The sequence below is a fragment of the Dermacentor variabilis genome, chromosome 6 (genome assembly GCF_050947875.1).
Source record: "Dermacentor variabilis isolate Ectoservices chromosome 6, ASM5094787v1, whole genome shotgun sequence".
Classification (NCBI taxonomy): domain Eukaryota; kingdom Metazoa; phylum Arthropoda; class Arachnida; order Ixodida; family Ixodidae; genus Dermacentor; species Dermacentor variabilis.
Window position 1 is genome coordinate 45,188,554 of NC_134573.1, and position 27,518 is coordinate 45,216,071.

The following is a 27,518-nucleotide window of genomic DNA, read 5'->3' on the forward strand; positions in this document are numbered from 1 at the left end:
TTGTGTTAACAGGATATCAAAGAGTACATTAATATTCTGACTGTGATGTGGCCCAGGCTGAAGACGCATCCAGTCTACACTGTGCAAATTAAAATCGCCTAATAGGATAATCTTACTGTGTAAATAGTTATTCATACGAGACCGTAATTCATGCAAAAATTCAGGAGGGGAGTCAGGAGGTCTGTAGATTGCGAATATACGTAGTCGCCTTGTATGAACATAGTGTTGGTTCAGGAATAAAAGGACAAATGCCATTAGCGAACTACTTGCAGGGGCATACACTAAAATTAGGCACTGTTTCGAAAATCCTGTTGTGGAATAATGCTGAATGCAATTCGCGTACTTATTTGTGTACTTGGGCATGGCCCTCTGCAAAAGATTGCAATGTGTAGTTCCTGTACATTTTGTTCAAGGTGAAGAAAGACGCGAAATTATGTCTGTACGTGTGCGCAGAGTTTATTAGCCATGAAAGAAACGTTGTCACAAAAATCACGCTTTTAGTCTCTTTATTTTTTAAATGTTCATGAGAAAACAATTGTAATACAATGAAATTTCAGGTAAGAAATTTCGTTAGACAAGCCCTTTATTATCACTTCACCAATCTATGAATTTAAAGGCCCATTGGAAGGTGCATTAGAGAGAATAAATAAAGAGAGCGCATTCAATTGTTAGTTGAGCGCATGCATTAAAATTGCGTCTTTTTCATTTCAAGCAGTTTGTCATATCAAACATTTCATCTCAAGCAGCAAGTAGATTGTTTGATCCAAGTGTAGAAACCAGAGTTGATTTCCCTGTTAACCACAGAGACTTTAGGTGAAGCTTCTTCTTGACCTGTACAGGATATCAATTATGTCTATTCTGATGTCTTACGGAACAGCGACACCATAAACTTGATAACTCAATATACTGCACATGTCAACATAAATATAATTAGTGGTGACTTGAGAAAATCCAGCATTTTCTATTAGCTTAGCGGAGTTCCTGTCAAGATGACAGTTCGCACAAGTGATCTTCCATAGTGGAGTTATAAGGCTTTGAAAGAGCCTTGGCCATGTCCTTTCTGGATGAGCGACATGCTCCAAGAAAATCAGCTGGCCTCCCTGCGGGATAAAAGAGGCCATTGTGAGAAAAGTATTTCACTAGTTGTTATAAAAGCAATCATTTTTATATCCTTCTTAAAAAACGCCTGGTGTGACCAATGACAAAGGAGACAGCCATCCCAAAAATGTACATTCTAGCTTGAAACAAAACTAGGACACAACGCTACAAACGAAAGTACAGGAGCCTGAGGTACAGTGTTAAAATCTATTGTAAAGCAAGCACCTGGGAAGAATAACATTTAAATAAGTGTTAAGGCTCGAAAGCAAAGACAAATTCTGCAACAAATTTATACACACTCAGGAAAAGCTCGCATTTTTCGAATCTGCATTTTCTCGCCAAATGTCAACGCCAGTTTTCTTCCTCAAGCTAGAATATTTCAAATCCTTTGGAGTAGGTTATGGCTAGGTAAGGGCACCATATTTTTGCTCAGAGATATTTTCATTTGGGCCAAAGGAATATTAACCCGTATGGAAGAGAAAAAAAAGAAATGTGTCAGAAATGACAAAAAATGACACGAAACCAGCGACGTCTTACAAACGGAGGTTCAGAGTAATCGCGATAATTTCGGCCTTGTCCCTTTTCCCGTGGGTCTTGCCAAGTCTGATCACGTGGTGACGCGTCCATTGCTTGCCTCAACTGCCTCCATTGCCTGCATGTTTACAATGGGTGTGCACGATGCCGGTGCGGCTTAGCAAACCTCTGTTTCAGGATATAGCGCCGACGGTGACTTAGAGGACGACACGAAGCTTTGGCCAGAGCTTTAGAGAACACGAAAAAACGCTTTAGCAGCTGATTAAGCTATTGTCCAAATGACGCGAGCAGCGCATATGGTGCTTGTTCTGAAAGGGAGCTAAATTTGTACCCCAAACTTTCCTCGGATGACCTAAATATAGATTAGTGTTTTGCTCTTTCTTTATTTGGCAAATATGTTGAACCAGTGGCTAGTCACAATTCGGATAGTAAATTTTGTCAGTGAAGTTGCTATTTGATCATTTTATGATTAATCGCGTCTGTTTTTATTCTTTATCAGTGATCTTCCTGCTGAAATTTGATCATCCACTCCTCTGTTTGTGGATGATTGCGTTCTCTACCGATGTATCTCTCCTACTAATGATCAGTCATTGCTGCAGGATGATTTAACCTTAATCCAAAAATTGGTGTTCGACCTGGCTCGTGCAGGTAAATGTATCAATAGATAAGTTTATGCACGCGTCTCGTAAAAGATATAACCTACACTTCTCATAAACGCTAAACACTACCGCGCTATCACAAGTGGAATCGTATAGGTATCTAGGCATAGAAATAACAAGTAATTTAACCTGGTCAAAGCACATCACGTCGCTGTCTGCAAGTGTTTCCAAATCAGTAGGTTTCATTGAACGATCACTCACGTTTGCTTCGCCCACGGTGAGACTAATTGCATACGAAACTTTCATCCGTACCAAACTTGAATTAACTTCCCCTTTTGGAACCACCATCAAGAGTACCTAGTCCAGGCGTTATAGGCAATACAAAATCGAGCTGCTCGTTTTATAACATCCAAATGTAATTCTCGGTTTAGTGTTACTAACATCAAAGCCTCGATTGGTCTAACCCACCTGGCATCCCGTCGCAAGATAGCAAGTCTCTGCCTTTTTCATAAGCTATATTATCATTTTCCACATTTACGTGAGAGCCTAATTCTGCCGTCCATGAGATCATCTAGACGTCTGTTTAATTGTCACAGTGTTCAACGCATTCATGGTTCAACGAACGCTTTCAATAAATCATTTCGGCCGACTGCCATGTCGGATTAGAATGTACTTATTGACGCAATCGTCAGTGAAACAAATTCTGGAGAATTTAAACTGTTACTATTACATCAGTTTTGTCCACAGCCCCAGTAGTAAGCCCTTTTATCGGCTCTTTCATTTTGATGTGTTTACTGCGCTTGCTAGTTCTTGCAATCTGTATTAATGTGTTTTATCTTTGTGACCCCTGGTTACCATTTGTTACACCCCCCTCCTTTATGTAATGCCACATCGGGGCCCTTAAGGGTAAATAAATGATGATGATGATGAATCGATTTGTTCTTTTGTTCTTACGATTTGTTCTTTTTGCACAAAAGGCTTGAAATGTAGCTATTTTGAATGTTGTGATGCCTTGTAGCAAAGATATATGATCGCCAGTAGCTCGCTTACTCTTGTGGACCACAACGGAACATTCAGCTACGACCATTCATGCGCTATTGGTGTAGTCCCTCATCTATAGTGCGAATATGATGTGTGCCCATTCACTCATTGACACGTTGGCGATAGAGTGGCCGTAAGCTTTCGTGGCTTTTGGGGTAGACTGTCCACGAAACTTACTAAGACAAGTCGCTGCGCTACTCTCTTTGTCAACGCTTAACACATGGTACTAACTCTTGCCGATGTTCCCGTGTGGAATCACTTTCTTTAAGGTCAGCGCTACAACGCTGGTGGATGAGCAAATTTCTGTATCGTCGAGGAAAGGCGTAAATCTAGAACTGCCAGTCACACGTACGGACGTAAGTTGCAGCAGTGGTCCGTAAACCTGACCACGCCGATTCATTCAATTCCTTTGTATGCTAGTCAATATTTTTTCAACGAACAACTGCGCACGTATTCAATCCACATGATTGAATCCAGGGTGATCGAATCCAGGGTGATTAAAGCACAGTGCGTTAGCGAAAAATCGGTTGCATATCCGAAAGCTGATCCCACGAAGCAAGGTGGATGTGGTAGGGGTTTCGTATACGTGCGCTTTCGCTGAGGCTACGTGCAGCGCGTGGCCGAAAGCGCCATCTCGTTTCTTTAGAACAAACTGCTCCTGGCAACGCATCAAAGGAAGTGCTACACAGTTTGGAGCATAGGGTTCTCAAAGGAAGATCTTAGGTCATCAATTAAGGCAACAGAGGATAAGCAAAGGATGTAGCAGGGACTGTGACTCCCCCCTGGCAAAAATGATGGGCCGGCCGTGTGAGTGAGATGACACAGACAAAGCGCAAACTGCTAATATAGCAATGGCCACAAGACATACAATATGCTTTAGTCAAGAACGTACGAAACAATTTTAAGCTGCTATATAATGATCTAGGGGATGTGGACACACAAATGGGAGTGTCGCCGCTGGCCATGAAATCAAGAAGGTGCTAAAATAACAATGCAGGATTAATGGGATGGGAATCTATGCAAAGAGAACCGGGCAAAACAAACTTCGCTCCTTGAAAGTATAGTTGCGATTGCCATTGTTCGGGAATTTCGCAGTTTTCTGTGTGTGTGTGTGTGTGTGTGTTGTGCGCGCGCGTGTTTGTGTATGTGGGGGGGTGTGTATGTGTGTGTGTGTGCGCGTGTGTGTGCGTGTCTAACCCCTTTACCGCCCGCGGAGGTCACTAGGTGCTCCGCGATAAAATGCGTTGAGGATCGGGTCACTATGCTTAGGGAAGTGGCTTGCTTTTTAATAAGCCTTTTCGATGCAAACTTGCTTCACTACGTACGTGCCGTTTTTAATGCATAAATAGTCTAATGGTACTTGACGCATTTTGCAATAGTCACTTTCCATGTATCTAATATTTTTTAGGCCTGGACCGCAGGGTAATGCATGGTAGAACGGGTAAACGCATCGGACGGCTGTGTTGAGGGAACAGTGTTTCAAACCAACCGTCACACCAACTTTGGTCACTGACTATGTGGCATTGTATGGGCCGCTCTTCAACCAACGCCTTTCACGCCGACATGGACCCCTGTAGAGCGTAGACAGGGTAGAAAGCGCTGTTCAACGAATCTCTTAGATGCCCACCAAGACGCATTGGTGTGTGTCATTTGTTTTGTGCTGGTGTTCAATGAACCTCCTTGGTGCCAAAATGGGCATGGTACATGGATCAGAAGGTGTGTACCGCTCTTCGATAAGAGCTTTGAAGTAAGCCTTGGTAGGTAAGTATTTGTCACTCGGAATCTACCCCTCTACATAACGAAAAGCCCGCCTCAATTTTGTCCAAGGTTCAGCGGAATAAAACGCACGTAATAAGGCTTCCTCGAGAAGAGCAAGCCGACGCTTTAGCTGGTTTCGCGAGAAATGCGCGGGCTATGTGGCGCTTTTCAGTGGACGTCTTTCACGCCGATATTTTAGTGGCTGCGTCATGAATGCACTGTGTATGTGCTGCCCATCAATAAACCTCTCGCCAACCTAGGTCGCTCAGTATGCGCCCCTAGGTGTACGGCAAGCGAGGGATCAATCAGCGTTCGCAGGCACCGGCGCGCCACGCTTCTCGCTCCTTAGGCAACGCGTGGGCTTCCCGGCAGCGTTACTAGATGGCGCAGTGTTTCCAGTAAGAAATTCACGCGCAGGATACGCGGTGGCAGCGCTAGATAGCGCCGAGTTTTCTTAGAAAAGAGCGAAAGAGGAGTCCCGCTGCTGCAAGTGTCTCACAGATGACTTGTGTCTACGCTGTCACTACCGCGTGTCAATATATTGATTCAATGCTAAACGCATTACCGGCCGTAGTATAATCGGCTCTGCCGAATTTCAGAGCATCCCTGCCTCTCTCTTTATTTCCTCCTCCTCCATCAAATTTCAGTGCGTTACAATTGTTTGTCTACTTCGCGCACTTTCTGGTGGCTATCTATCTATCTATCTATCTCTCTCTCTCTCTCTCTCTCTCTCTCTCTCTATATATATATATATATATATATATATATATATATATATATATATATATATATATATATATATATATATATAACCTTGTATGACGATCTTTGTACGTAACTGATTTCCTGCCTATCTCGGTCACTGCGGTAGCCAGTGGTCGAATGTGTAGCTTATGGAGTGCTTTCCTGAGATAACAGGGTTCGAAACCAACCATCGCACCAACTTGGGTCACTGTGCATGTGGCAATTTGTGGGTACGTACCGCTCATCAACTACTCTCTATCACGCTGACATCACTGTTACTGTAGACGCGGGCCTAGGTAGGTACATTCGTTCGAAGAAACTCTTCGATGTTTAGAACGACAGAAAGCTGAGCTAGTTGGTAAGGATTCATTATGCAAAATAGAAGTGAGGCGTGCAGACAGGACACAAGAGTAGAGAAGTGGACAACACGAACGCCGACTATCAACTGAAGGGAGCACTGAGGCGAAAAAAGAAAGAAGACACAAAACTCATCTGCGCATTCTCAGGTTTGCGCATGCGCAAATCATCTGCGCATGCTCAGCATGCATGGGCATGCTGCGCATGCTCCTGAGCATGCGCAGATGAGTTTTGTGTTTTCTTTCTTTTTTCGCCTCAGTGCTCCCTTCAGTTGATAGTCGGCGTTCGTGTTGTCCACTTCTCTACTCTTGTGTCCTGTCTGCACGCATTACTTCTATTTTGCATAATCTTCAATGTTGACTTGGGCATGTGCCATTCGATCTGTGCCAGTCTCGTATCAACCTCTTTAATGCAAACTTGGGTCACGGGGTACGTGACTCTGGATATGTGCCGCTTGATAATTGCGAAAATTATCCCGTAAATTTATTCGGCGCTGAGCGGAATCGAACCCACGTCACAAGAGTTTGCTAAGAGCACCAAGCCGTCGCACTAGCAGGCTGAAACTAGACGCGTTGGGTAGGCGCCGCTTTCGATAAACACCTCGACATCTTGGGTAACTGACTATTTGCCAATACGAGAAGTTAATTTGAGGGATCGCCAGCCGTTTGTGCGCCGGCGCGAGAGTGAAGACCTGGGAACTTTTGCTCCTTGAATATATGACTCTGCCTAGGCACTACGGAGGAGGTTTCTTAGCGCGTCTTGTGGGCGAGTGGGGTCGAGTTTGTTTACGCTCGGACGCTGGCTGCGTCGAGGTAAAATAGTGAAGCAGCGTGCACGGATGCCCGATTGAGCGACCGCTGGGTCGGACAGACTGTCTCGCACTTGCGGCGCTCGTGCTAAGTCAATCGTGGCTGATCATAGCTTGCGAAAGTAGTACAGCCCAGGCCGCATATATTTAAAACATAGAAGGCAGCGCGCCTTAGCAAGTCTGTCCGACGAACCTTCAGGGGCAAAGTTCTGACTAGTGTTGCAGTAGTCCTGGGGCACGGTTGTGCTGAACTTAACATCACAAGGTGGCGGCTGCGCGTAATTGTATTTGTTCAATCATATTTTTTACTCATTGTAACAACGTGCGATTATTCCGCATCATCGGCGGCGCCTCCAGGACACCAGAGCGGCAACGGGAACACCAAAGCTAGAACCCAGACTGGTCTGTGGGTTGGGGCTCGCCGAGGCCGGCGCGTGCCCAACCCACGGGCCGCCCTGCTTTCAGCTTTGATGCCGTCGCTACCCCTTCGGTGCCCTGGAGATACTGCGCCGCCTGCTTCATGCCGGTTACATGTGCCCTCCTGGAGCAGTGCCTGTAAAAAAATACAATCTATCGTCGCGACGAAAAACGTCACCCGCGACTTATACCACACCATTCAGAACCTTGCCCCTTCAGACACAGCGATCACCAAATGGGGCGTCCGTGCCCAATGGCTCGTCGCGCGGGCAGTCAGCGGAGCGTAAACACCACCGCACTTCGCAATGTCAGCATGTCTAGGGCAAACGCATACAACACGCGCTAAGAAACCTCCTCCGTAGAGCCTAGGCAGAGTCATATATTCAAGGAGCAAAAGCCCCCAGATTTTCTCTCTCGCGCCCACTCTTTCTCGCGCCAGCGCACAAACGGCTGGCGATTCCTCAAATGAACGTCTTGTTTTGCCACTGGCTTTTGCCAACGAGGGAACCACTGTCAGCCCTCGCAGAATCCAGTGCGCTACATTTTTTGTCTCGGAAGCAACGTATGGACTGCTGAGTAACACCATTAGATGGCGCAGCGTGTCCAGAAAGAAGCGATAGAGCCCGATTGTCAAGTTACATGTTTCTTAGCGTTCGCACTCGCCTTGCACTTCGGAGTCTATGTTCAGGCTTCGCTACGGCAGCGCTAGGTAGCGTCGAGTGCTCCTAGGGAAACGCGGAAGAGGAGACTCGCTACCGTACACGCCTTGTGCTTAAAGGGGCACTAAAGCGAAACAATAAATCAGTTTAGACTAATGAAGCATTGTTTGAGAACCCTGCAGGCAGTCATTTAAAGAAAGATAGCTTGATTATTAGATAAGAAAATGAAGATCCAAGTATCAGTGTTTGAATTTCGCGCCGAAACCCCAGCGCCGGCACGTCAGCGTGACGTCAGAGATTCCAAAGTATGTTTTCGCATTTGGACTGTGTTGGCTCAATAAAGGTTCCCAAAACTTGCCATGTTTAATATTTGGTTCCTTTTGAACACACTGTAGTCAATCTGCACCGCTATATGTAATTAGTAGGCCCTAGAAGATGCCACCAAAATCCAAGACGGCACAGCCCGCAGGTGCGGGAACTTAAGTAGGCGTCGCTACCCGTATTTCTTTCTTGCGCTTTCTCTGGCTTACCAAACGTCTTATCGTTGTAAGAGTGGAGCTTTTGGTGTTGCACAACGGTAATTTACTCATGCAGAAGAAATTATTTTTCACTTTAGTGTCCCTTTAACTGGTTTCGACGGTGGCCATACGTCGTGCCGCTATGTTTATTCAATGCTAACGCATTACAGTGGACAGTCATCGTGAGATGTGTTCTGCTGCAATTTTTATTGTCTGATTTCTTAGACCGTGCTTCCCTTTATTTCAGTTTTGCAATGCCATCACGGTCCAATTCTTTATGCTGGCAATTTATATTTATTGGTGCGTTTATAGTTATTGTTTCATTTTTTTTGTACCGCCCTCAGAGTTTCATCACATTGTTATAAGATGTCTTGACACTTAGGCATCATTTGCTTTTATGTCGAGCCCCTCGGCTAGAACGTACTATTTTCGATTTTATAAGAATCGTCCTATAACATATATAACCATTTCCGCACCAACCGCAATACATCTTGCTAGTCGGCAATCACCTCAAAATAATGGATTCAGCCTCAATGTTTGAGCGAAGTAGTACCTAGCGATCGCGTGAGATTTTCATAACGTTGGGTAATATCACTTAGGAGGAGTGCTTCAATCAGGACTCTAAGGTCACGCTAGCTCCGCGGAAAGAACTCTCTCTTTCTCTATAAAGGTGAAGAAAGTTTTGCAAGCTTTTTGCTTAATGAGGGCTTCCGTACAGTGAATTTTTATTCATAATGGTGGTAACATAAAATAAATGCCTACCTTGACGAGTACTCGTTTTGCTTCCTCGAGAACTTTCCTCCCATCTTGAACTGAGCACAGGAGATACGTGAACAAAACCACATCAAATTGATCATTCTCAAGCCCGTTCATGTTTTCCCCGTGGCACTCAACCAAGCGTTCCAATTCAATCTGCATAGAACAAAATTATTAAAAGCGTGATAAGAACGTGTTAACGAGGTCAAATGACACTAAACCGCATAGAAACAGTATTGCACATTGTAAATGTTCTATATTGCTGTTTACAACAAGTCATATGGACAGTTTCTACTTTGAATCTTCGTCTGTGATATTTTTTTGATGGTCACCAAAAAATACAATTAGACTTCCGGAAAAGTACAACGTAATCAAACGTTAGTGGCGTTAGCAATCACATCAGTGGGTCCTATTGTAGCCTCGACTATGTCGCATCATCTTAGGTAGTGACCCTCCGTTATCCTTCTTTATTTGGTGCGTGTGACCACGTCATGCTACATTTAGCTTTTTCGTGACGTTTTTCTTACGTAGTTTTCCCCTGGATCTTAATGTGCCTGTGTTCACGGCTTCTTTTTGCTTCCTACACTGGCTGGGTTAACGCTGCGCCTATTTTGCATTTACGGATAATTTTTCTTCGTGAGTTACCCCTATATGTTAATGAATATGTATCATTTGGCGTTTACTCCAGAGAAACCATGTCTGTCCCGTAGCGCCTTGTAACTGCGAAATAAATGCGTAACTAGTTCAAGCCATTTATTCGTTATAATGGTGTCACTGCAGATGACTGGTAGCTTTTGAATTAATGAAAGAAACAACTGGTCACGTCGCCGTCGCCTCGACATAGTTATTCGGTGCAATAAAACGTTTAACTTTATACTCGCGAAAATGATAATCGGCAGATGGAAGAAAGAGAACAGCGACAGGAACTTGGAGACAATCACCAGCAATAACAGGAAAGAAGGCGTTCAGAAGCGGATCGGAAACGACGTCACAGGGTGACGCTCGATAAAATGCATGCATGCAGCAGTACCCGGTGGCCTGTACGCACTGCACGCTCGAACCAGCACAGCAGAGAAAGAATGAATATGGCGGAGATATAGAGCCAGCAGCTATAATGACGCGGTGAGAACGAGATGTCGAAATCGAAGGAGACGCATGTTCCCAGCCGGCACAGGAGAAACGCAGGTTGTCCCATTCAGAATAAAATATTGGACAGGACGCAGCAAAGGAAGATTACTATGGTCGTGCTGGGTATGAAATGGAATTGGACTTGGAACGTTGTGACATGGCCTTAGCAGTATAGACGTGATAAGCGACAAATATACTACAGAAATTCTGAGTATTTCTTACCAATGGTTAAGCATTATTTGGCTCCGTGAAAAACGATGGGTGGACGTAAGCTAACAACATAAAAGAAACCGAAGTAACAGACCAGCCAGAGAACGCTTTCCCATTAGTTGGCGACTCCCAGAATTTCGCCTGCATTTTCGTATCGGGTACGCTTGTAGTCTTTTTCGTGGGCCGATTCCAAGACCGCCACCGATATGTGCCAATGATTATGTGCCCTTTGGAGGAATGCTCGCTATGATGTTCATAGTATATATAAGCACAGAGATACTGTAAGGTCGTGATGATAAAGGAAAACGTGTTGCAATGCTCTCAGCCACAAAGTTATCTTTTTTATTCAGTAAACTTGCGCCCTTCTTTCATCACGCTCGCATACCTTTACTACCAGCGTGTACTCCCCATTAGGGCGCAATATTCAGAACATGCGGACTCCGCCTTGATATGCGTTTCTTGGTGCCTCCTTGTGGCTGGACAAACTGGGTAGGCTACCCCTGTGTTATAAATTTTTTTGCACACGCTGCCCCAAAAACCTGCGGCGCCGAACGGAAAGCATGGGTATCTCTACATCGAGTGGGTTTTAGGAGATCAAGGGTACTACACCTCTGGGCTATCTCTTCCGAAGTTTTCTCACATCGGTGAGCATCATGATACTCGGCGCTAAATTTGCAAGTGCCGGTTTTGATGTGTTTATTCGAATCTTTCACGCGAATGTTGCAGTAACACTGCCTAGTACGTGAAACAAAAGAGGGTTCCTTTCAGCAGATGACTAAAGCTGATGTGGCGCATTCGAATAACCTTCAGGTTATTCGTGTCAAATTTTCGGTCGCACATCCTTAGTTTATCCGAATATCCGAACATAGCTGTTTAAACAGTCGATATAACTGCATGCGGTTACTGAGAATGGCACGAACAACAAATGTTTTGATGTAGATTAGGCGGACAAGAAAAGTGAATGCATATGTTGCTGTGTATTTAGCGTAATTTGGGAATACATTACGGCGCATTTAAATTGATTATTGGGGTTTGACGTGATTAACGTAGTTCCATATTTCATATGGGTGACTTGAGAACATTATGTCAGTTTTAGCCTGGCATTGTTTTCCGGTTTTTTCCCTTAACTATGCCTTTTTTTTCATAATAACTGCGTCACTAAATAGTTCAAAAAAGCAGGAAAATACAAAAGGTCGAAGCAAGTTTTAATGTCCCACGTTGTTTATACAACAAACAATGGTAAATGCCACAGACACTATGCCAGCTTTCCGCAGCTCAATTTCTATATCGTGGAGATAGCTGGTCACAGGTATTAGCATACTTTAAATAGGATATTGCTCATAGGTACGTCACCGTAAATCGTAGAAATATTGCGGGAAATTACTCGGTATTTTATCTTTAAGTTTTCAGTTACTCTTTTATGTTTAAATATCTACTCAGTGCCAGGCAAAACTAAAAACAGCGTGAGTGGCAGACTAGTGAACCAGAAAGCGCAACGCTGGTAATCGGTGCGATGTGTTATGTGCTAGCGTGGAAGAAATGATGCTTCTTTACAAACAGAATTACAAAATCTACATTGATTTCAATGACAAACAAGCACATGTGGTACCTCGTCCCAATTCATGCAATACGCTCTGGGTCTAACAAGTAAAAGTGCTGCCGGTAGAATAAGAGCATTAAAAAAAACAGAAGTGAGGTTTCTTATTTGCCGTTTATTGTGAAAAAATGTTCTCAATTACCTCATTTCGCCTCATCGGTGTGATATCACGAAGTCTGGCAATAAACAGTTCTCTTCTTTCTTACGGTTCTTATAATGTGCGCATTATTGTGCGTGGTTTTGAAGTATTTGTCCCTGGTATTTATTGCTTTCTTTCAAACATAAAATGTTTGATGTTGATTCGGGTGCCTAAATGACTATTATATGCATTTATTCTAACTACTGGGCGGCAACCTCCGCCTCACGATGCCAAAATGTGTGATCTTGTTTCGCCATGTGCTCTTGGAAGTACGGAGGCCAAGCGATTGCACATTCCGGTTGCCCAGTGGATTACAGTCACCAGCAACTAACTATGAATTCACGTTTCCTCGACTTATTGTACGGCTGACACCTTACCTGACTCTATTACGTCGCCAGATGTTACCATCCTTCGGATCATAGCCTTCCTCGGGGCATGCCAGCGACACAGACAAGTGAGTGCGTGCAAAATTTATTTAGGTCCTGAGGATAAAGAATTAAATCAACCCCGCGGCTGCACCCAGGTCGGGGCCGGTAGACAGAATCCTTCGGCGACGGTCCGGGCCCTCTGCACAGGCTTTAGCTGAGCGGTGAGCTCTGTGCTTTCGAGCACTGAGTCGCAGAAGGACTGGTCGGGAAAGTCCATGCCCGCGTTGGCAGGGCACAGCCAGACAAAGTGTTCGAAGTTGTTGTATTCGTGGCCGCAGTGTGGGCATTCACTAGAAAAGCCGGGATCGATCCTGCTTAGTATCGTTGATGTGATGTACGTTCTAGTCTGCAACTGTCTGTAAGTGACGGCCTGCGCTTTTTTGAACTTTGGGTGATGAGGAGGAAAGATTATTCGTCCAAACCTATGATTTGAAGTGATCTCGTGGTATGACAAGAGCGGGTCTTTGTTGTCTAGGTCGTTCAAGGCTGGGTCGAAGCGAGGGGGCAGACCGCAGGCGCGGAATGCGAGATCTCGCGCTAGGTGGTGTGCCCGCTCATTCGGATTACAGTCAGGACGTCCGGAAATCTTTCCCATGTGGGCCAGAAACCATGGGATGTGTGGGGACGTAAGGTTTTAATCTCCCGATTTTTGTAACAATATTTTCTTTACAACCGTGGCTGCTTTCAATGAGATGAGGGCCGCCAAAAAGGTTCTAATGGCCATTCTTGAATAAGAGTAAATCATGGAATCTCCTTTGGAACTTCGAAGGGCCACCGCGATGGCTATTTCTTCTGCTTCATGAGTGAAGTGGGTAACTTCACTCATGAAGTTACCCACTCTTCGTTGACGCGCGAGCCATGGGCGTCCACAACGGAGATCGCGTAGGTGCCTCGATTGCTATATCTGGCCGCGTCAACGAAGAGGACTTGCGTTTCGTTACGTTTGATGTTGTCGAGGATCGCCTTTACTCTCGCTTTTCTCCGCCCTTCGTTGTCGGTCGGTTGTATGTTTCTTGGGGATTGTATCGACTACTATTGCACTCTTGGCGTTTATGCATAGTTGCGCTTCTCCGGTGGCACGAAGAAGGGCGGTATGCTGCTCCTAGTAATATCTCGGTTCCCGCCCTGGTGAGTGAGAGCCGACTAATTAGGAAGTTTCGCCGTGACTCAGATAGTTAGGTAAACGTGTTGTTTAGCCTCAGTTGCAGGAGTCGTTGCATGCTAGAGAGAGAGAGTGAAAAGTTTAATGATACGAAATGCTGAGAGGTCGGCCTGAGGTATATTCCTCTAGTATTTCTAGGGAGGCCTCGGACCTGTTTTAATTCTGTTCTGCGTAGTGTGTCGACTTTGTTGAGCTCCGTCTCCTTCCAGTTGAAGTAGGGGGCGGCGTAGGTTACGTGGCTGATGAAGAATGCGTGAAATGCTTTCATGAGGGTGTCCTCTTTCAGTCGGTGCCTTGCGCTGGCGACCCATGATGTGACCCTGGTGAAGTTTAGGATGCTGTTTCCGATGCCTTTTAGTGCCTCCGCGTTGTCATTGCTGCAAGCCCCAATGACCATGTCCAGGACCTTGATTGGGTTAAACCTGGGGATGTTTCCTTCGTCCCTGGTGTGTAGGTGAACGGGGAGGGAGCTAAGGGGGTGTCTCTCCCTGAGGTCTTGTTTGCACAGGAGGAGCTCTCGTTTGCATGGGGAGAGCTTTAGTCCCGTGTTTGTAAGGAAAGCTTCCGTTGTGTCCAGCACTTCCTGTAGGTGCTGCTCAAGAGTGCCTAGCGAGCCCCTCGCGGACCAAATGGTAATGTCGTCCGCGTAAATCGGGTGCCCTACTGACGAGACTTTCGAGAGTTTCTTGGAGAGATTGTGTATTGAGATGTTCAAAAGAAGCGGCGAAAGCACTGATCCTTGCGGGGTGCCGATGTTGCCTAGCCTGTGCTTTCTGCTTTTAATTTGTCCGACGCTTAGGGTGGCCGTTCGGTTAGCTAAAAACAATCTTACAACGTGGTAGAAATTTACTCCGAGATTTAAAGTGGAGATTTCGTTGAGGTTGTGTTCATGCCTCACGATGTCGTACTTGGTTAAGTCGAGAGCCAGGATGCCTTTTACATCTCTGAATATGTTGACCATGACGGCGTTCATGGACAACATGAGCCACGTCGTAAGAGACACGACGTAAGAGAGGTGGGTCTCAGATTCTCTGCATGGAGTGGTTTTCCGGGTTTGGAGATGAAGACTGCATCACAACTTGACAATAGTATTTCTGGCACTGGGGCTCTCCGAATTATTATTTATTAATTACTTATGTCACCTGTATACACGCAGCACTGATGGTAGCTGGGCACTTGCACACCTTATTTATAGTACTCTCCTAACGCAGACAATGGTGTTTCCACTTGTGATAACCTACACTGCTCATTCTCCAGAACATCTTCTATAGAAGTCTATGAAGTCTTGATTACAGTGACTGAATCGAGGAGTTAGCCTAGGCTATCTGTATCGGTATTTGGCTCGAGATTGCCTCTAGGTTGCGATACTAAGTCGGCGACATGTAAGGCTCCCAACAGCAACAGCCCAGACACCATGGGCTCGGCAGCACTGTATAGAATGCCCAATTTCTTTTCACGCCCTTGACGAATTAGAATTTCTCGCTAATCTGCACAACGAAGAGAACTAAATTTAACAACGTGCACCTGGAACTTACACCGAGCCCGCTTGCCTGCCACGCTGTTGTTAACTTTAACAAACTTCTCACATCGGCTGCGCCGCAAGCCAAGGACAGGCCGCTGATCGTTGCCGGAGACTTCCACGCGTACAACACGGTCTTTGGCTACGCCACTAATGACAGGAAAGGGATTAACCTTGCCGAGTGTGCGGACACGCTAGGCATGAAGCTCATCACTAACTCAAGGTTCCAGTTACGCCGAGGCAACTCGGTTTAAAGGGACACCACCCCGGACCCAACGTTCTTCAGACACGCGGAGGGCTCGTGGGACAACCTGCAAGAGGATATTGGCAGTGACCATTTCATCCTAGAAATCTACGTTCGCGTCCCACCCACTCATCCCAAGTCGCACGCCCACGTCCACTGGGACCGCTTCCGAAAAATGAGGGCTAATGTCGACAGACAAGAAGAAACCTTTGCAGAGCTGCTGCAAAATCTAAAAGTTACGGTAGCCAGCGCCACTAAAGAAATAAGCATGGAACTAGACGTTCCAGCCATGCACTCCAGAATCGCACGCCACCTGGAAGCCAAGAACGTGTTAAGGGAAAGATGGAAACAACAGAAGTTAAACAGCAGAATCAGGTCTAAATTAACGACAATCAACAAAGAGAACGAAGAAGACTCCAGATAGTTGAATTCGTAGCAATGGGACGAGGTGTGTAACGAAGCGGACGGTAAAATGAGAAGGGGCAGCAAGTGGAACCTTCTCAAGCACCTATTCGCCGACAGCCACAAAGCGACCAAAAATAATGCCCGGCTAATGATCGAAAGGCGCGTTCATCTCCATACGAAAGAAGGCACGAGTCCGCGAGATCTTGTTGACGATCTTGGTAGAGCGCAACTCTGCTCCGTGAGACGATCCGACAAGCGAGAACAAGGGGACACCTCTACTCTCGCTGGATCGTCCTTTCGAAGTCTCGGAGATTGCGCACGCCCCTCACGACCTAACCGAACGCTTGACCCCTAGTCCAGATGGACTCACAAACAAAGTACTCAGAAATCCAGATGACAGAGCCATACAAGCCATTACGAGCAAAATTAACCATGTATGGGCTGAATTTCGGATGCCGGACGAATGGTGAACTGCCATTGTACTCCATCTCCAAACCCCGAAAACAGCTCTATGCAGAGAATCTGAGCCCACCTCTCTGACGTCGTGTCTTGGGAAGGTCGCCGAACATGACGTCCGCAATAGAACTGGAGAGCACTATGAAGAAAACGGCCTATTCCACCACAATCTCATAGGCTTCAGAAAATCACTATCCACGCAAGACGCCATGCTAGTCATGAGGAGCGCCGTCATGGACAACATATTCAGAGATGTAAAAGGCATCCTGGCTCTCGACTTAACCAAGTCCTTCAACATGGTCAGGCATGAACACATCCTCAACGAAATCTCCACTTTAAATCTTGGAGTAAATTTCCACAACGTTGTAAGATCGTTTTTAGCTAACCGAACGGCCACCATAAACATCGGACAAATCAGAAGCAGAAAGCACAGGCTAGGCAACATGGGCACCTCGCAAGGATCAGTGCTTTCGCCGCTTCTTTTCATCATCTCAATATACGATCTCTCCAAGAAGCTCTCGAAAGTCTCGGCAGTAAGGCATCCTACTTACGCGGACGACATCACCATTTGGTCCGCGAGCGGCTCGCTAGGCACTCTTGAGCAGAACCTACAGGAAGTGCTGGACACCATGGAAGCTTTCCTTACAAACGCGAGACTAAAGCTCTCCCCAAGCAAACCAGAGCTCCTCCTGTGCAAACAAGGCCTCACGGAGAGACAGCCCCTTAGCTCCCTCCCCGTTCACCTAGGCACCAGGGACGAAGGAAACATTCCTAGGTGTAACCAAATCAAGGTCTTGGGCATGGTCATTGGGGCTTGCAGCAATGACAACACGGAGGCACTAAAACGCATCGGAAAGAGCATCCTCAATTTCACCAGGGTCACCAAGGGCAGTTGGCCCTATATTGAGTGAGATACATGGCGTTTAGCAAAATCGTTGGCGTTTTCCCCGCTGTGTTGTGGGTGAGGCGATGGGTATTTTCGGCGGACTTTGTGCTGATGAGCAAGCATGTCTTCAGCATTTAAATTGATGAGATTTTGAGAGGGGTAGTGCGAATGGGTTAGAAGAGGGCAGCGTTGCTTGGTTGGTATAACCTCGAGGTAACGCTTTCGCCTGTTCGTTCGCTTTTATCCCCGCGTGTCGCGGGCACCAGATAGGCGATGACGGTGGTTGAAAGACTTGGGAATTATCGCGAAGCTAGGCGCGGTCTCGTGCCCCTTGAGAAACATGCGAAATGTCTACCAGGAGCCCGTGACCACAACCAAGTCCCTTTGCGAACTCTCTGCGTGCGCATGGGCGACCGCCACTGTTAACGTTTCAGACGAGGTGGGGGATCCCGCCGTGGCCTCAGCGGTTATTCGCTGCTGGCAGATAGCGTTCGCCACTGCCAGGGCGTACCTCATTTTGCAGCGCTGCCCAGTCGCGTTTCTATACGCAGTCGGGTGCGTGTAGAAGGTATAGTACGTAGGGTTATTAGTGTACATCAATTGAACATGTGCACGTGCTATGCGCCTTTCCTTGTCGTACTCGGGCTGCATGTTCTTGGGAATTGGAGCTACTGTAATTTCGGACCTCACCGAAGGAGGGAGACGTACGGCTCGTTCGGTGAGCTAAATGGGTTATGCTGGGATATTGAGTCCGGGCAATATTGCCCTACCAGTTTCTGTGAAGCTAAGGCGTTGCCTCTGTAGCATCAGAGTCGCCTGCCTGAGTTCATCGAAAGAATTATGTGCTCCGAAAGCTAGCATGCACTCCGTGTAGATACAATTCGGCAGGTCCAGAGCCGCTTTGAAAGTGGTTCGAGTTATCGTCTTGGTGTGCATTTCCTCTTCCATGTTCAGGATTTGGAAAGGTGAGATATATGTGATTCGACTAACTACAAGGCCTCTAGGATCCTCAAGGTATCGTCGTCTCGCATGTCCACCTTTCGATATGTCACTCGACTTATCATTTGGGCTATTTTGTGGGCTGTGGATTTGAGGGTTTTGAGCATTTGTGCGGCTCTCTCACCGCTCTGAAGCAACAAAGCCGGGCTCGAAGCGTCGGTACCTCTCGGACCATGTGGCCCTCAACCACAATGTTAAGCGACCCTCTGGATTTGTAGCCTTTCGTTTATATCCGTATGACCTCGGGTGCGCACTTCAGCCCGCTTCCTCGGGGAAATTTCTCCAGCACTAATACTGCGCTTTGGAGCGTGTATTTTTTATGCGTTAGGGAATGTCTGCTGGCCCACAGCGTGATATCATCCGCGTACAGCGCGTAACCTACGTCGGGTATCTGATTCAAATCACGCGCGAGGCGACACATCGCCACGTTAAAGAGCAGAGGCGAGTTTATCGCTGCTTCAGGTGTTCTTTGGCAAGGAATTTTAAACATCTGCGATGTGATTTGACCAGTACTGATGCGCGCCTCGTGGTTGGAAAGAAACGCCCTCATGTAATGGCAGGTATGCTCGCCACAACCCGCAAGTTCGAGTTGTTCGAGTGTTGCGGCATGAGAGAGGTTTTCGAAGGCTCCTTTGAGGTTTAGTGCTTGGACTAGTCTCTCGTCCCTGTATGATATATTAGTTAGAATTTCGTCTCTCCGTGGGAGGAACGTGTCCTGACAAGACAAACTCGTGCGAAACCCTATCATGGAGTCCGGGACCAGTTGCGCTATGACAGGTATCGCTGCAGTCTGGTGTGGATCACCCTCTCACAGAGCTTTCCTAGCCGTGATGTGAGCGATACTGGCCAGATTGTATCTATCGAGGGGTTCTTTTTCGATTTGGAGATCATGAAATTTTAGCCAATTTCCATTCTTGCAGCTAGTCTCCCTAGACCCATTACTCACTATTAAAACATTTGGTATTTTCGCTAGGGCCGCCGAAACCATGTTTCCAATCATATAATTTGTGACCGAGCGTGGGCCCGGTGCCCAGTGTTAACAGGGGATTGTGCAGCCTCGTATACTTCTGCGTGCGTTATTTCTTCGCCTAATTTAGGGTTGGCTTCTCCCGCATATTGTCTTGTCGTATTGGGCGGTGCCGTGGAAGGTTAGTGTCCTGTGTATTTGTTGTGAAGGACGTCGAGTAGTTCTTGGTGTGTAGCTTCGAAGACGTCCGCTGTAATTTGGAGGTTCTTGTTATTCTCAGTGCGTGTTGATCACCGGGTCTAGCATGCTCTATAGCATTCACCACCTACTGGTCGTTCCAACAGTCCCTGATAAGGTTCCACAAAATGTCGCCAACTCGTTTTTCGCTAGCTTGTTGGCATGGCCTGGTCTTGCTCTGCCAGGACAGCGATACATTGTCTCTGATGTTTGTTTAGCGGTTGTCTTTTCCACCTCTTGGCCACTCTCCACCGCTCTTCCCATAGGCTCACCAAGTGAGAGTCTATCACCGGTGCCTCCGCTGTGCACTCAATGGCTTTGGTGGTGTCCTCGTGCAATTCTTGAAGGAATTGAGTCGATTCCCGCATGCTCCTGCATCACCTATGTTAATGTAGCTGGCCTGCACGAGCTCGGGTTGTCGTTGTCACTTTGGCTTCCTTTATGATATTTATTTTGCTCTCGCACCGTCTATGCAAAATTTTCCTTTGTTGTAGGTATTTGATCTGTGGCATTAGCCCGCAGTGGCTTGCCCCTTCTAACCAGGTATTTCATTGTCTTTATTGGAATTTCATTGCGTCCTGCTGCCGTGATATTAGGGGTCTTATCTTTCTGCGCTTTTCCAATAATAATTATTTATTCTAAATTTTGAACTCTTATTTGATTTTTATCTTCTATGCCTAAGTTATCCCTAATAACGACTGTGATGTACCGCAGTGCATCGTTTGCTTCGAAGATGCAACTGTCTCCAGTCCTTATAGCTGCTGGCTAATTTTTACTTGGGACTCCGAATGTTCTTACACGGTTCCATAGTTTTGTCGGTGCACCTCTGTCGCTTTTGGGAATGTTACGTCCCCAGCGTTCCCTTGCGGATCTAATTTCCTCATGCAAGAGCTTACTCACCAGCCATTTTTATTCTCGGTATTTGTTCCACCTCTTCTTCGTGTAATCCCAAATTTTTGTGCTTGCGATGATCCCCAGAATCCTATTTAAACTCTTGTATAGCTTGCTTAATTTGCTTGTCCCACCACTTACCTGGTTTCCTCCTTGAAATTCAACAATTTTTGTACCGTGTCTGTCTCATCTCCTGCTGCATAAAGTGTACTAGTTTCTTATATTCACGGAGAATTGTAAGGAGCGCCTCCATTTTCTTATCTTTGTTTTTAGCGATCTCCCTCGTTTTCTTTTGATTAATCTTGACAAATATGAATGCTATTGGTACGAGTTATGCGCTAGTATTTTTCCTAAAATATAATACTAAATGCTTCTGATCGCATACCAGGCAATTTTTTTCATGCTCGGGTATTATCAATTCGTGTATTTGTTCGTAGACGATTTCTGAGACTAACGCGTAGCGCATACGCATGGCTGCCTGCTTCGGTGTAGCCACGCTACCCGTCCGTGACACTTATTTTCCGTGCTAATATAAGCTTCAATTCAGGACACATATCTAAGGGTAGAAAAGAGAACCTGTGTAATCATTACATGCATGCGAATTCTCTATATGAACATTCATATCTCCTAATAATAGCACCTTGTCTAATTTCTTGAATTTACTAATGTTGCTTCTGACGCAATCAATCAATTCTCTGTTTTCATCCCTGCTATCGCTAACTCTCCATAGGTAAGCTACTCAAGGACACGTCTTTTTGCCATCCATGTACCGTTAATCCATAAATGCTTCCTAAGTGTACCTTTTACCGTTTTTCACCTCAGTCTTTGCCCAAGTAGCGTTCCTGCGCTTCTGTCTTTCCTCGACCAAGTTATTCTGTTTCATCCCTCGCTCACAAAATTGTCAAAGACAGGCGGTTGCTCCAAATCTCGGAGACGCGTTCCTGTCAAGGTATACACCCTAAGAGATTTGTCTTTCCTCTGCGTGTGAATTTCCAGCGTCATTTCCTGCTTGCGGCAACGTTGCATGTTTATGAAACCAATTTCAACATCTGCAGACTTATTGCTTGTGCCTCTTTTATTTACTATTTGTGGTCTAACCTGCTCCTTCCCCCCTTGCGTGTCGCGACATTCAATACTTAATCTGACTTCCTGATCGCTTGGGATCATCCTAAAAAAGCTACTGCCCGTGTCGTGAATCAACGTCCAGCCGATGTTGCTACGAGATCGCTGAAATGTATCCCGTCGTACACAAAAGCGCCCTCGCGGCCTGCTCGACGCGCTTCCTGTATGTTGTCATTGACCGTAAAATTTATTGCATTTGCTACCGCCCATATTTCCCTGTTTACTACAAGCACCGACCTTTTACTTACATACATCTGTCCATCAATCACTGGCACCGTGCACCCTGCGTTTTGAACTTCCTTTGAAGCATCCGCATGTCGGTAATGCCTTTGGCTGTTTGCTTCATGATCCCTGTCCCCCGTCTTTGCAGTACGTCATCACTCTACCCATTTTCACCGCAAGGTGTCTCTCCTCCATTGTGTTCCACCTGTGTTCCACAAGTGTTCGTTGACTTTCGCTATCGCTTCCCTGCTAGGCTTCGAAGGAACTCCCTAATCTGGACTCGCTCGCCTGTACCTGTCCTGTTTATTATCACCGGCTGCATTTTACGCATCTTTGAATCCGAAACGTTACTATCCAATCCCGAATGTTTGAATCCCAAATGCGATAGTATACGCACCTTCAAGAATTAGCATTGCAGTTTCATTATTTACATTACAAGATGGCACGTAGTGTACCAGTTATACAGTATCGTGCCACTTCTCACAAGGTTTGCGATGCCCACCCCTTAGCGTTCATACACGCAAACGTTTATTGAAGAGCTCTCATTTTCACTAGGTGTTGCATCATATCATGCCATGTGTGAAGCCATGTGACGTGTGTGCCACGCACACTGAATGCCCGTGTTTGCAATTCGGTACATATAATGGCGCCTCCTCGGTAGGTGCGAATCGCTGCTGTAGAAGATAATTGTAGAGCTACGCGGGCGGCTGCAACCAGGCAAGATCAGGCTCAGGAGACCGCTGCGCAAAAAGTAGCACAAGTCGCAGCTTACCATTAAGGCCTTGTGGACAGTTAAGTTCGCTCTCGTGAAAACTAGGCTCAATGGCTTCACAGCGAACACCCCTTATGGCGCTCTGGTGAAAACGCGGCCGAACAGCTTCGCCGCGAAGACCCTGAAATGCTTGCTGTCAAAAATGCAGTCCTGCGGCTTTGCTGTTAACGCCTTCAAGTGCGTACTGCTTAAAATCAGACACGACGGCAGTAAACCATCTTCAAGCGCTTTACCGTGATCGCCTAAGGAGCCGCTGCTCCAGCCTACGTTGTGACTGGGCTGCGTACGCCTGCGACTGTGTGATTGTGCAGGCTTGCGACTTATTTGTTTTATATAAGCTAACGCGACCAAAAACTCTAGCAATTAGAATGAGTCTGAAGACACATGACTCAGCCAAGAAATCTGATCCACCTGGAGGTAGAACGAACCTCTATGGTTGTGTTTATGAAAGAAAGCGGCGCACTTCAGAAAAATTTCGTCCTGGTTTGGCATTAGAACCCCGAACCAATGATTTTTTCCGGAGTGGTCGCTCAACTATCTGAGCTAACCAAAATCTAGTACATCGCAGCATGAAGGCGAAGTAATTGACTACTCGAAACGCATGGCCACTGAATATGGCAATTCATTCCTGCGCGCTACCACAAGGTGTAGACGGATCACGAAGGAAGAAATTGTCATCCGTCCTAATGTATTAGGAAGCGAAAAAGTAAATTCGAACGGGTTTTTCAGAAAGCAGGCTTCATACTTTAGGAAAAGTTATTCCTATTCGTGGATTCGAACCTGGTACCAATGCCAATCCAGTATGGATAAACTGCTTCTACTACTCACTAATAACAACCGCCGCAATGAGCTAGCAAGTGACGTAAATTGACAGGCGACGTAAATTGCAACTGACGTAAATAACAGGCGACAGATCGAAATGGCTTTGCCAGCTATCTTCCCGGACAGCTTGTGTAGCCATTTCCGCTTTTCGCGTCTTCTTCACTGGCTCTATGCATATAAAAATGGCGGCAAAACCCGTACCACAGTCGCTGTCGACGGTAATGCGTGGGCAAGAAACTTATATAGCAAACAACGTATTGTCACCATCGAAACGACGTATGCACGGGGCGTGTGCAGCAGCAAGACTGCTCTCCCGCGCTTCCCTAGGAAAACTCGGGGCCATCTATCAGCGCCGCCACAAAAGTTGCACCCGACCTCCGGTATGTGTGGCACGCCGGTACGTGCGAACGCAGCGAAACGCGGAGGGGAGTAACCAGGCTCCTCTCTCGACCTTCTTTTTCTGACAGGCTGCGTGATGAAGTGGGAGTGCCACAAACTCCACGCGTGCCCTCCGAGACGAGAGGCGTGGCGCGCCAGTGCCTGCGAATGCTCACAATTACACATCGCTCTCCTTCCACTCAATCGAACGTACTAGCAACCCGAGTTGCAAGAAGGTCGTTGGAGAGTGGCGAAACCCATTGCTTTCGTGGCGCCGCTTGCTGAGGTGTAGGGATGAAATAAATTCAATCAAAAGCGGCACCTAGGAAGTGCATCTGTAGGGAAGCCGGCCAACGCATTGGATTGCTCTCTTTCCGTAACATCTGTGGTGAGTTCGATTCCCCGCAGCATAGGATAAATTTGAAGATCCATTTTCATTATTTTAGAGCAACACATTCACAGTTGGGCTTAACTAGTTTGCTGAAGAATGATACGCACCTACTTGCACGTGCTCGGTAACCAAAGTTGGCATGAAAGAGCTTAATTTCTGGCCAGCACAGAACGAGTAGCACTTACCTAGTATCCCAGTCGACATCAAAGTGTCTTCCAAGAAGAATAAAAGAAAGAAGAAGAGAATGAAGTGCCAAGGGCTGACTGGTTATCTGGGCCTCTCGCTGCTATGCAATTTTTTATGTTTTTGCCATTTTTGTGAGACCCATTTCATCAAGGATGAGAAAGAAGACGCGCGCATGGCTAGCAGAACAAGGTCAGTCGTCTGCTTCATTACTCATTTTCGGACGACGTGCCTTTCGAAGCTCGGACAAGATCGACTCCTCGGAGAGCTCAACGCCGGATGTCATCAACTCTGGCAGCATGTACACCGTAGCCATAGGCCACCGTATGAAGATGCACCATATGTCGACTGAGACGACATCATAGAATCAGAGGCAGCAGGAATCCTTCGTGGTTTCTGACGTGCCACTCTCGACGTCACACATCATGAACTCCCTCAGCAGGCAGTCACTACGCAAATATTTTCAAAGTGCGGCTCCTGGGCAAATCAACCACATCAGGATCAACGCTCGCAAGAACATCCTGACAACAGATGTGAAAAATTGCGAAATACTGGAAAAGTTAAACGCCATTCCACAGTAAAGCGTGATATTAATTTATTACTTACGGGAAGGAGACAACGACTGCTGTGATCTCCGACGTGGAGCTGGAAATCAAGTATGAGGACCTCAAGAATATTTTAAGGCGATGGATGCGCATTCTTGCGATTCACCGCTTGGCGAACTCCCGATGTATCAAGTTAGTACTTGCTTCTTCGACATTACCAGCGTATGTCACAGTGGGCTACGTGATCCACCTTGTACGACCATCTGTTCCGAGGCCTCTTCAACGGCGGAAATATCTAAAGGTAGGACACGTGAGTGCTATTTGTAGAAGTGAAACCACCTGCTCGCGTTGCGGCGGAGGGCATAATACCACCGACTGTGATGCGTCTTCATTTAGATGTCCCATCTGTGCTGGCTATCACGAAGGGAATTTGAAGAAATGCCCGAAAATGAAAAGACGCTCGTCTTCTTCGAAAAGTGGCAAGAGACCAATCTTTATGGAAGGAGGCTGCTCAGTCTATTCGCCAAAGTGGCCAACGCTCGCGATAGAAGCGCCACAAAGCAATTTCAAAAGAACTACATGACGAGGCGCACGCGCCATGACCGCCTTTGCCGGTGCGTGCACCGAAGACAATAACCGCTAATTCGGTGGGAACTGATAGTTCAAGTTCTCCTAGTTCAAGAACTGCTAGGACGCAACTGGTAATTCAAGGCCAGTCAGAGCACGTGGCGAATATTCACGTCGACTCGCTAATACAGACACGTAGTGGCCTTTGCTACCCTCTGGACCCACGGCTATGACAGCGGGCCCTAGAGGTCCTCTGCACCATGAAGCCAAGAATGATAGGGCCAATGAAACCGGTGACACAACGGACAACGAAGGAGACGGACACGTTGTGAAGGAAAGCGTTCAGAAATGCCGAAGAACTTGGCAGATTCAGTACGCGTGATTCTCGGTGGTCTCAACAATCCGGCCACTAAATGTGCCCTGCAGGTGGTCGCTGTACTGGAGCCGCGTATGGCAGTGATTTACATGCTGTAAAGCTTAATTTGGCACCTGTGTTGCTCACGCAGGGGAGACCCAGACACCAACTTCGTCTTAGCGCTTTTATCTCTAGGTTCACGAACTAGTGACTATAGACCAGATAAGGATCCCAGTAGTGCTTCATGGATGAGATTTCTGATTGTTTATCATTAAAAAGGCGGGGAAGGATCTCACGTCTTTGCATTACGCGCGTGATGCGAAGACGTGGGATTGTTCCCCTCCTGTGGCCAGTTGTTTTTTTCATCCACTTTCATTGCCATTAATTTATCATTGCTTAAATTATATTAGTAAGTACGAGTAGTTTCCCCTATGTATCCTTGGTGTCTTTGTTCGCTTCTCATGATTATTTCATGTATCGGGCCCCTGGTAAGCCCCTTTCTTCACGTTCTACAATTAACCCTGTGGTCTTTTACCACTTTTATTATTCTTAACTTTATCATTACGTATTAGTTTCTGTTATTTCTCAATGTCATACTGTCTACCTGTGTACAAGTTACCCCATTTGTACACATTGATATGCTGTGCGTTACGATTTCCCGGGTACATGCCTTACCTGTAATGGTCCGCAGTGGCATCGACGGTCACATTAAATAAAGTCATAAAGTAAATAAACTAGACCAAGTGTTCCAAAATGTTTTTAGTAGCTTTGGTACTGCCGTAGTCGCTCCGGTAATCCGGTAATGCGTCAACGGAAATAGTTAGTCGAGAGTTTAGAACCTTACATATTCGCTTCTTTTGCGCTTTTCTTAGTATTAACCTCAAAAGCCGTGGCTAAAGCATACATTCGGCTTCATTTCGCTGAGGAGTTATCTGTACTGATGATATGATGATATTTGGGGTTTTACGTGTCAAAAACACTTTCTGATTATGAGGCACGCCGTAGTGGAGGACTCCGGAAATTTTGACCACCTGGGGTTCTTTAACGTGCACCTAAATCTAAGCACACAGGTGTTTTCGCATTTCGCCCCCATCGAAATGCGGCCGCCGTGGCCAGGATTCAATCCCGCGACCTCGTGCTCAGCAGCCCAACACCATAGCCACTGAGCAACCACGGCGGGTGAGTTATCTGTACGTCTAATAATGAATGTTTATACCTTTGGGTAGCGCTTGAGCTCTCGGAGGAAGGCATCGCAGAACTCTGGATTGGGATCCACGTTGGTGTACCTAATCTTTCTTGTGAGGTGCTTAAAGTTGGCTCCTGAACCCGCACCAATTTCTAGCACCCGGAGAGCGCCTTCTTTCTGGAGCGCGGGATCACGTGACTCCAAGAACTCCAGAGGCTTTAGCGCAGCGCGCCGTGCTGAAGCCATGCCGTCTGCATAAATGATGATTCCGATAAGATACCAAGCGACGAAGTACATTTCCCGTAATTTTCTGGACACTAGCAGTGCTGGGAGGAGTACGATCCCGAATGTGAGCATTAATGTTGCCCACATGACGCCACAGAGCTGCCAGAGCAGCCGCATTCTGTCCCCTACACAC

At 46.5% G+C, this 27,518-nt stretch overlaps 1 protein-coding gene across 1 annotated transcript; it reads right to left on the reverse strand.

Annotated features, from left to right (window-relative positions):
• Positions 1–509: 509 nt before the first annotated feature.
• LOC142584143 (thiol S-methyltransferase TMT1A-like) lies at positions 510–27,518 on the reverse strand. Its single transcript, XM_075694315.1, has 3 exons — positions 27,131–27,518; positions 9,296–9,445; positions 510–1,100 (listed from the first exon to the last, which is right to left on the reverse strand). The coding sequence occupies exons 1-3, from the start codon at positions 27,500–27,502 to the stop codon at positions 867–869; spliced, it is 756 nt and encodes a 251-aa protein (XP_075550430.1). The 5' UTR covers positions 27,503–27,518; the 3' UTR covers positions 510–866.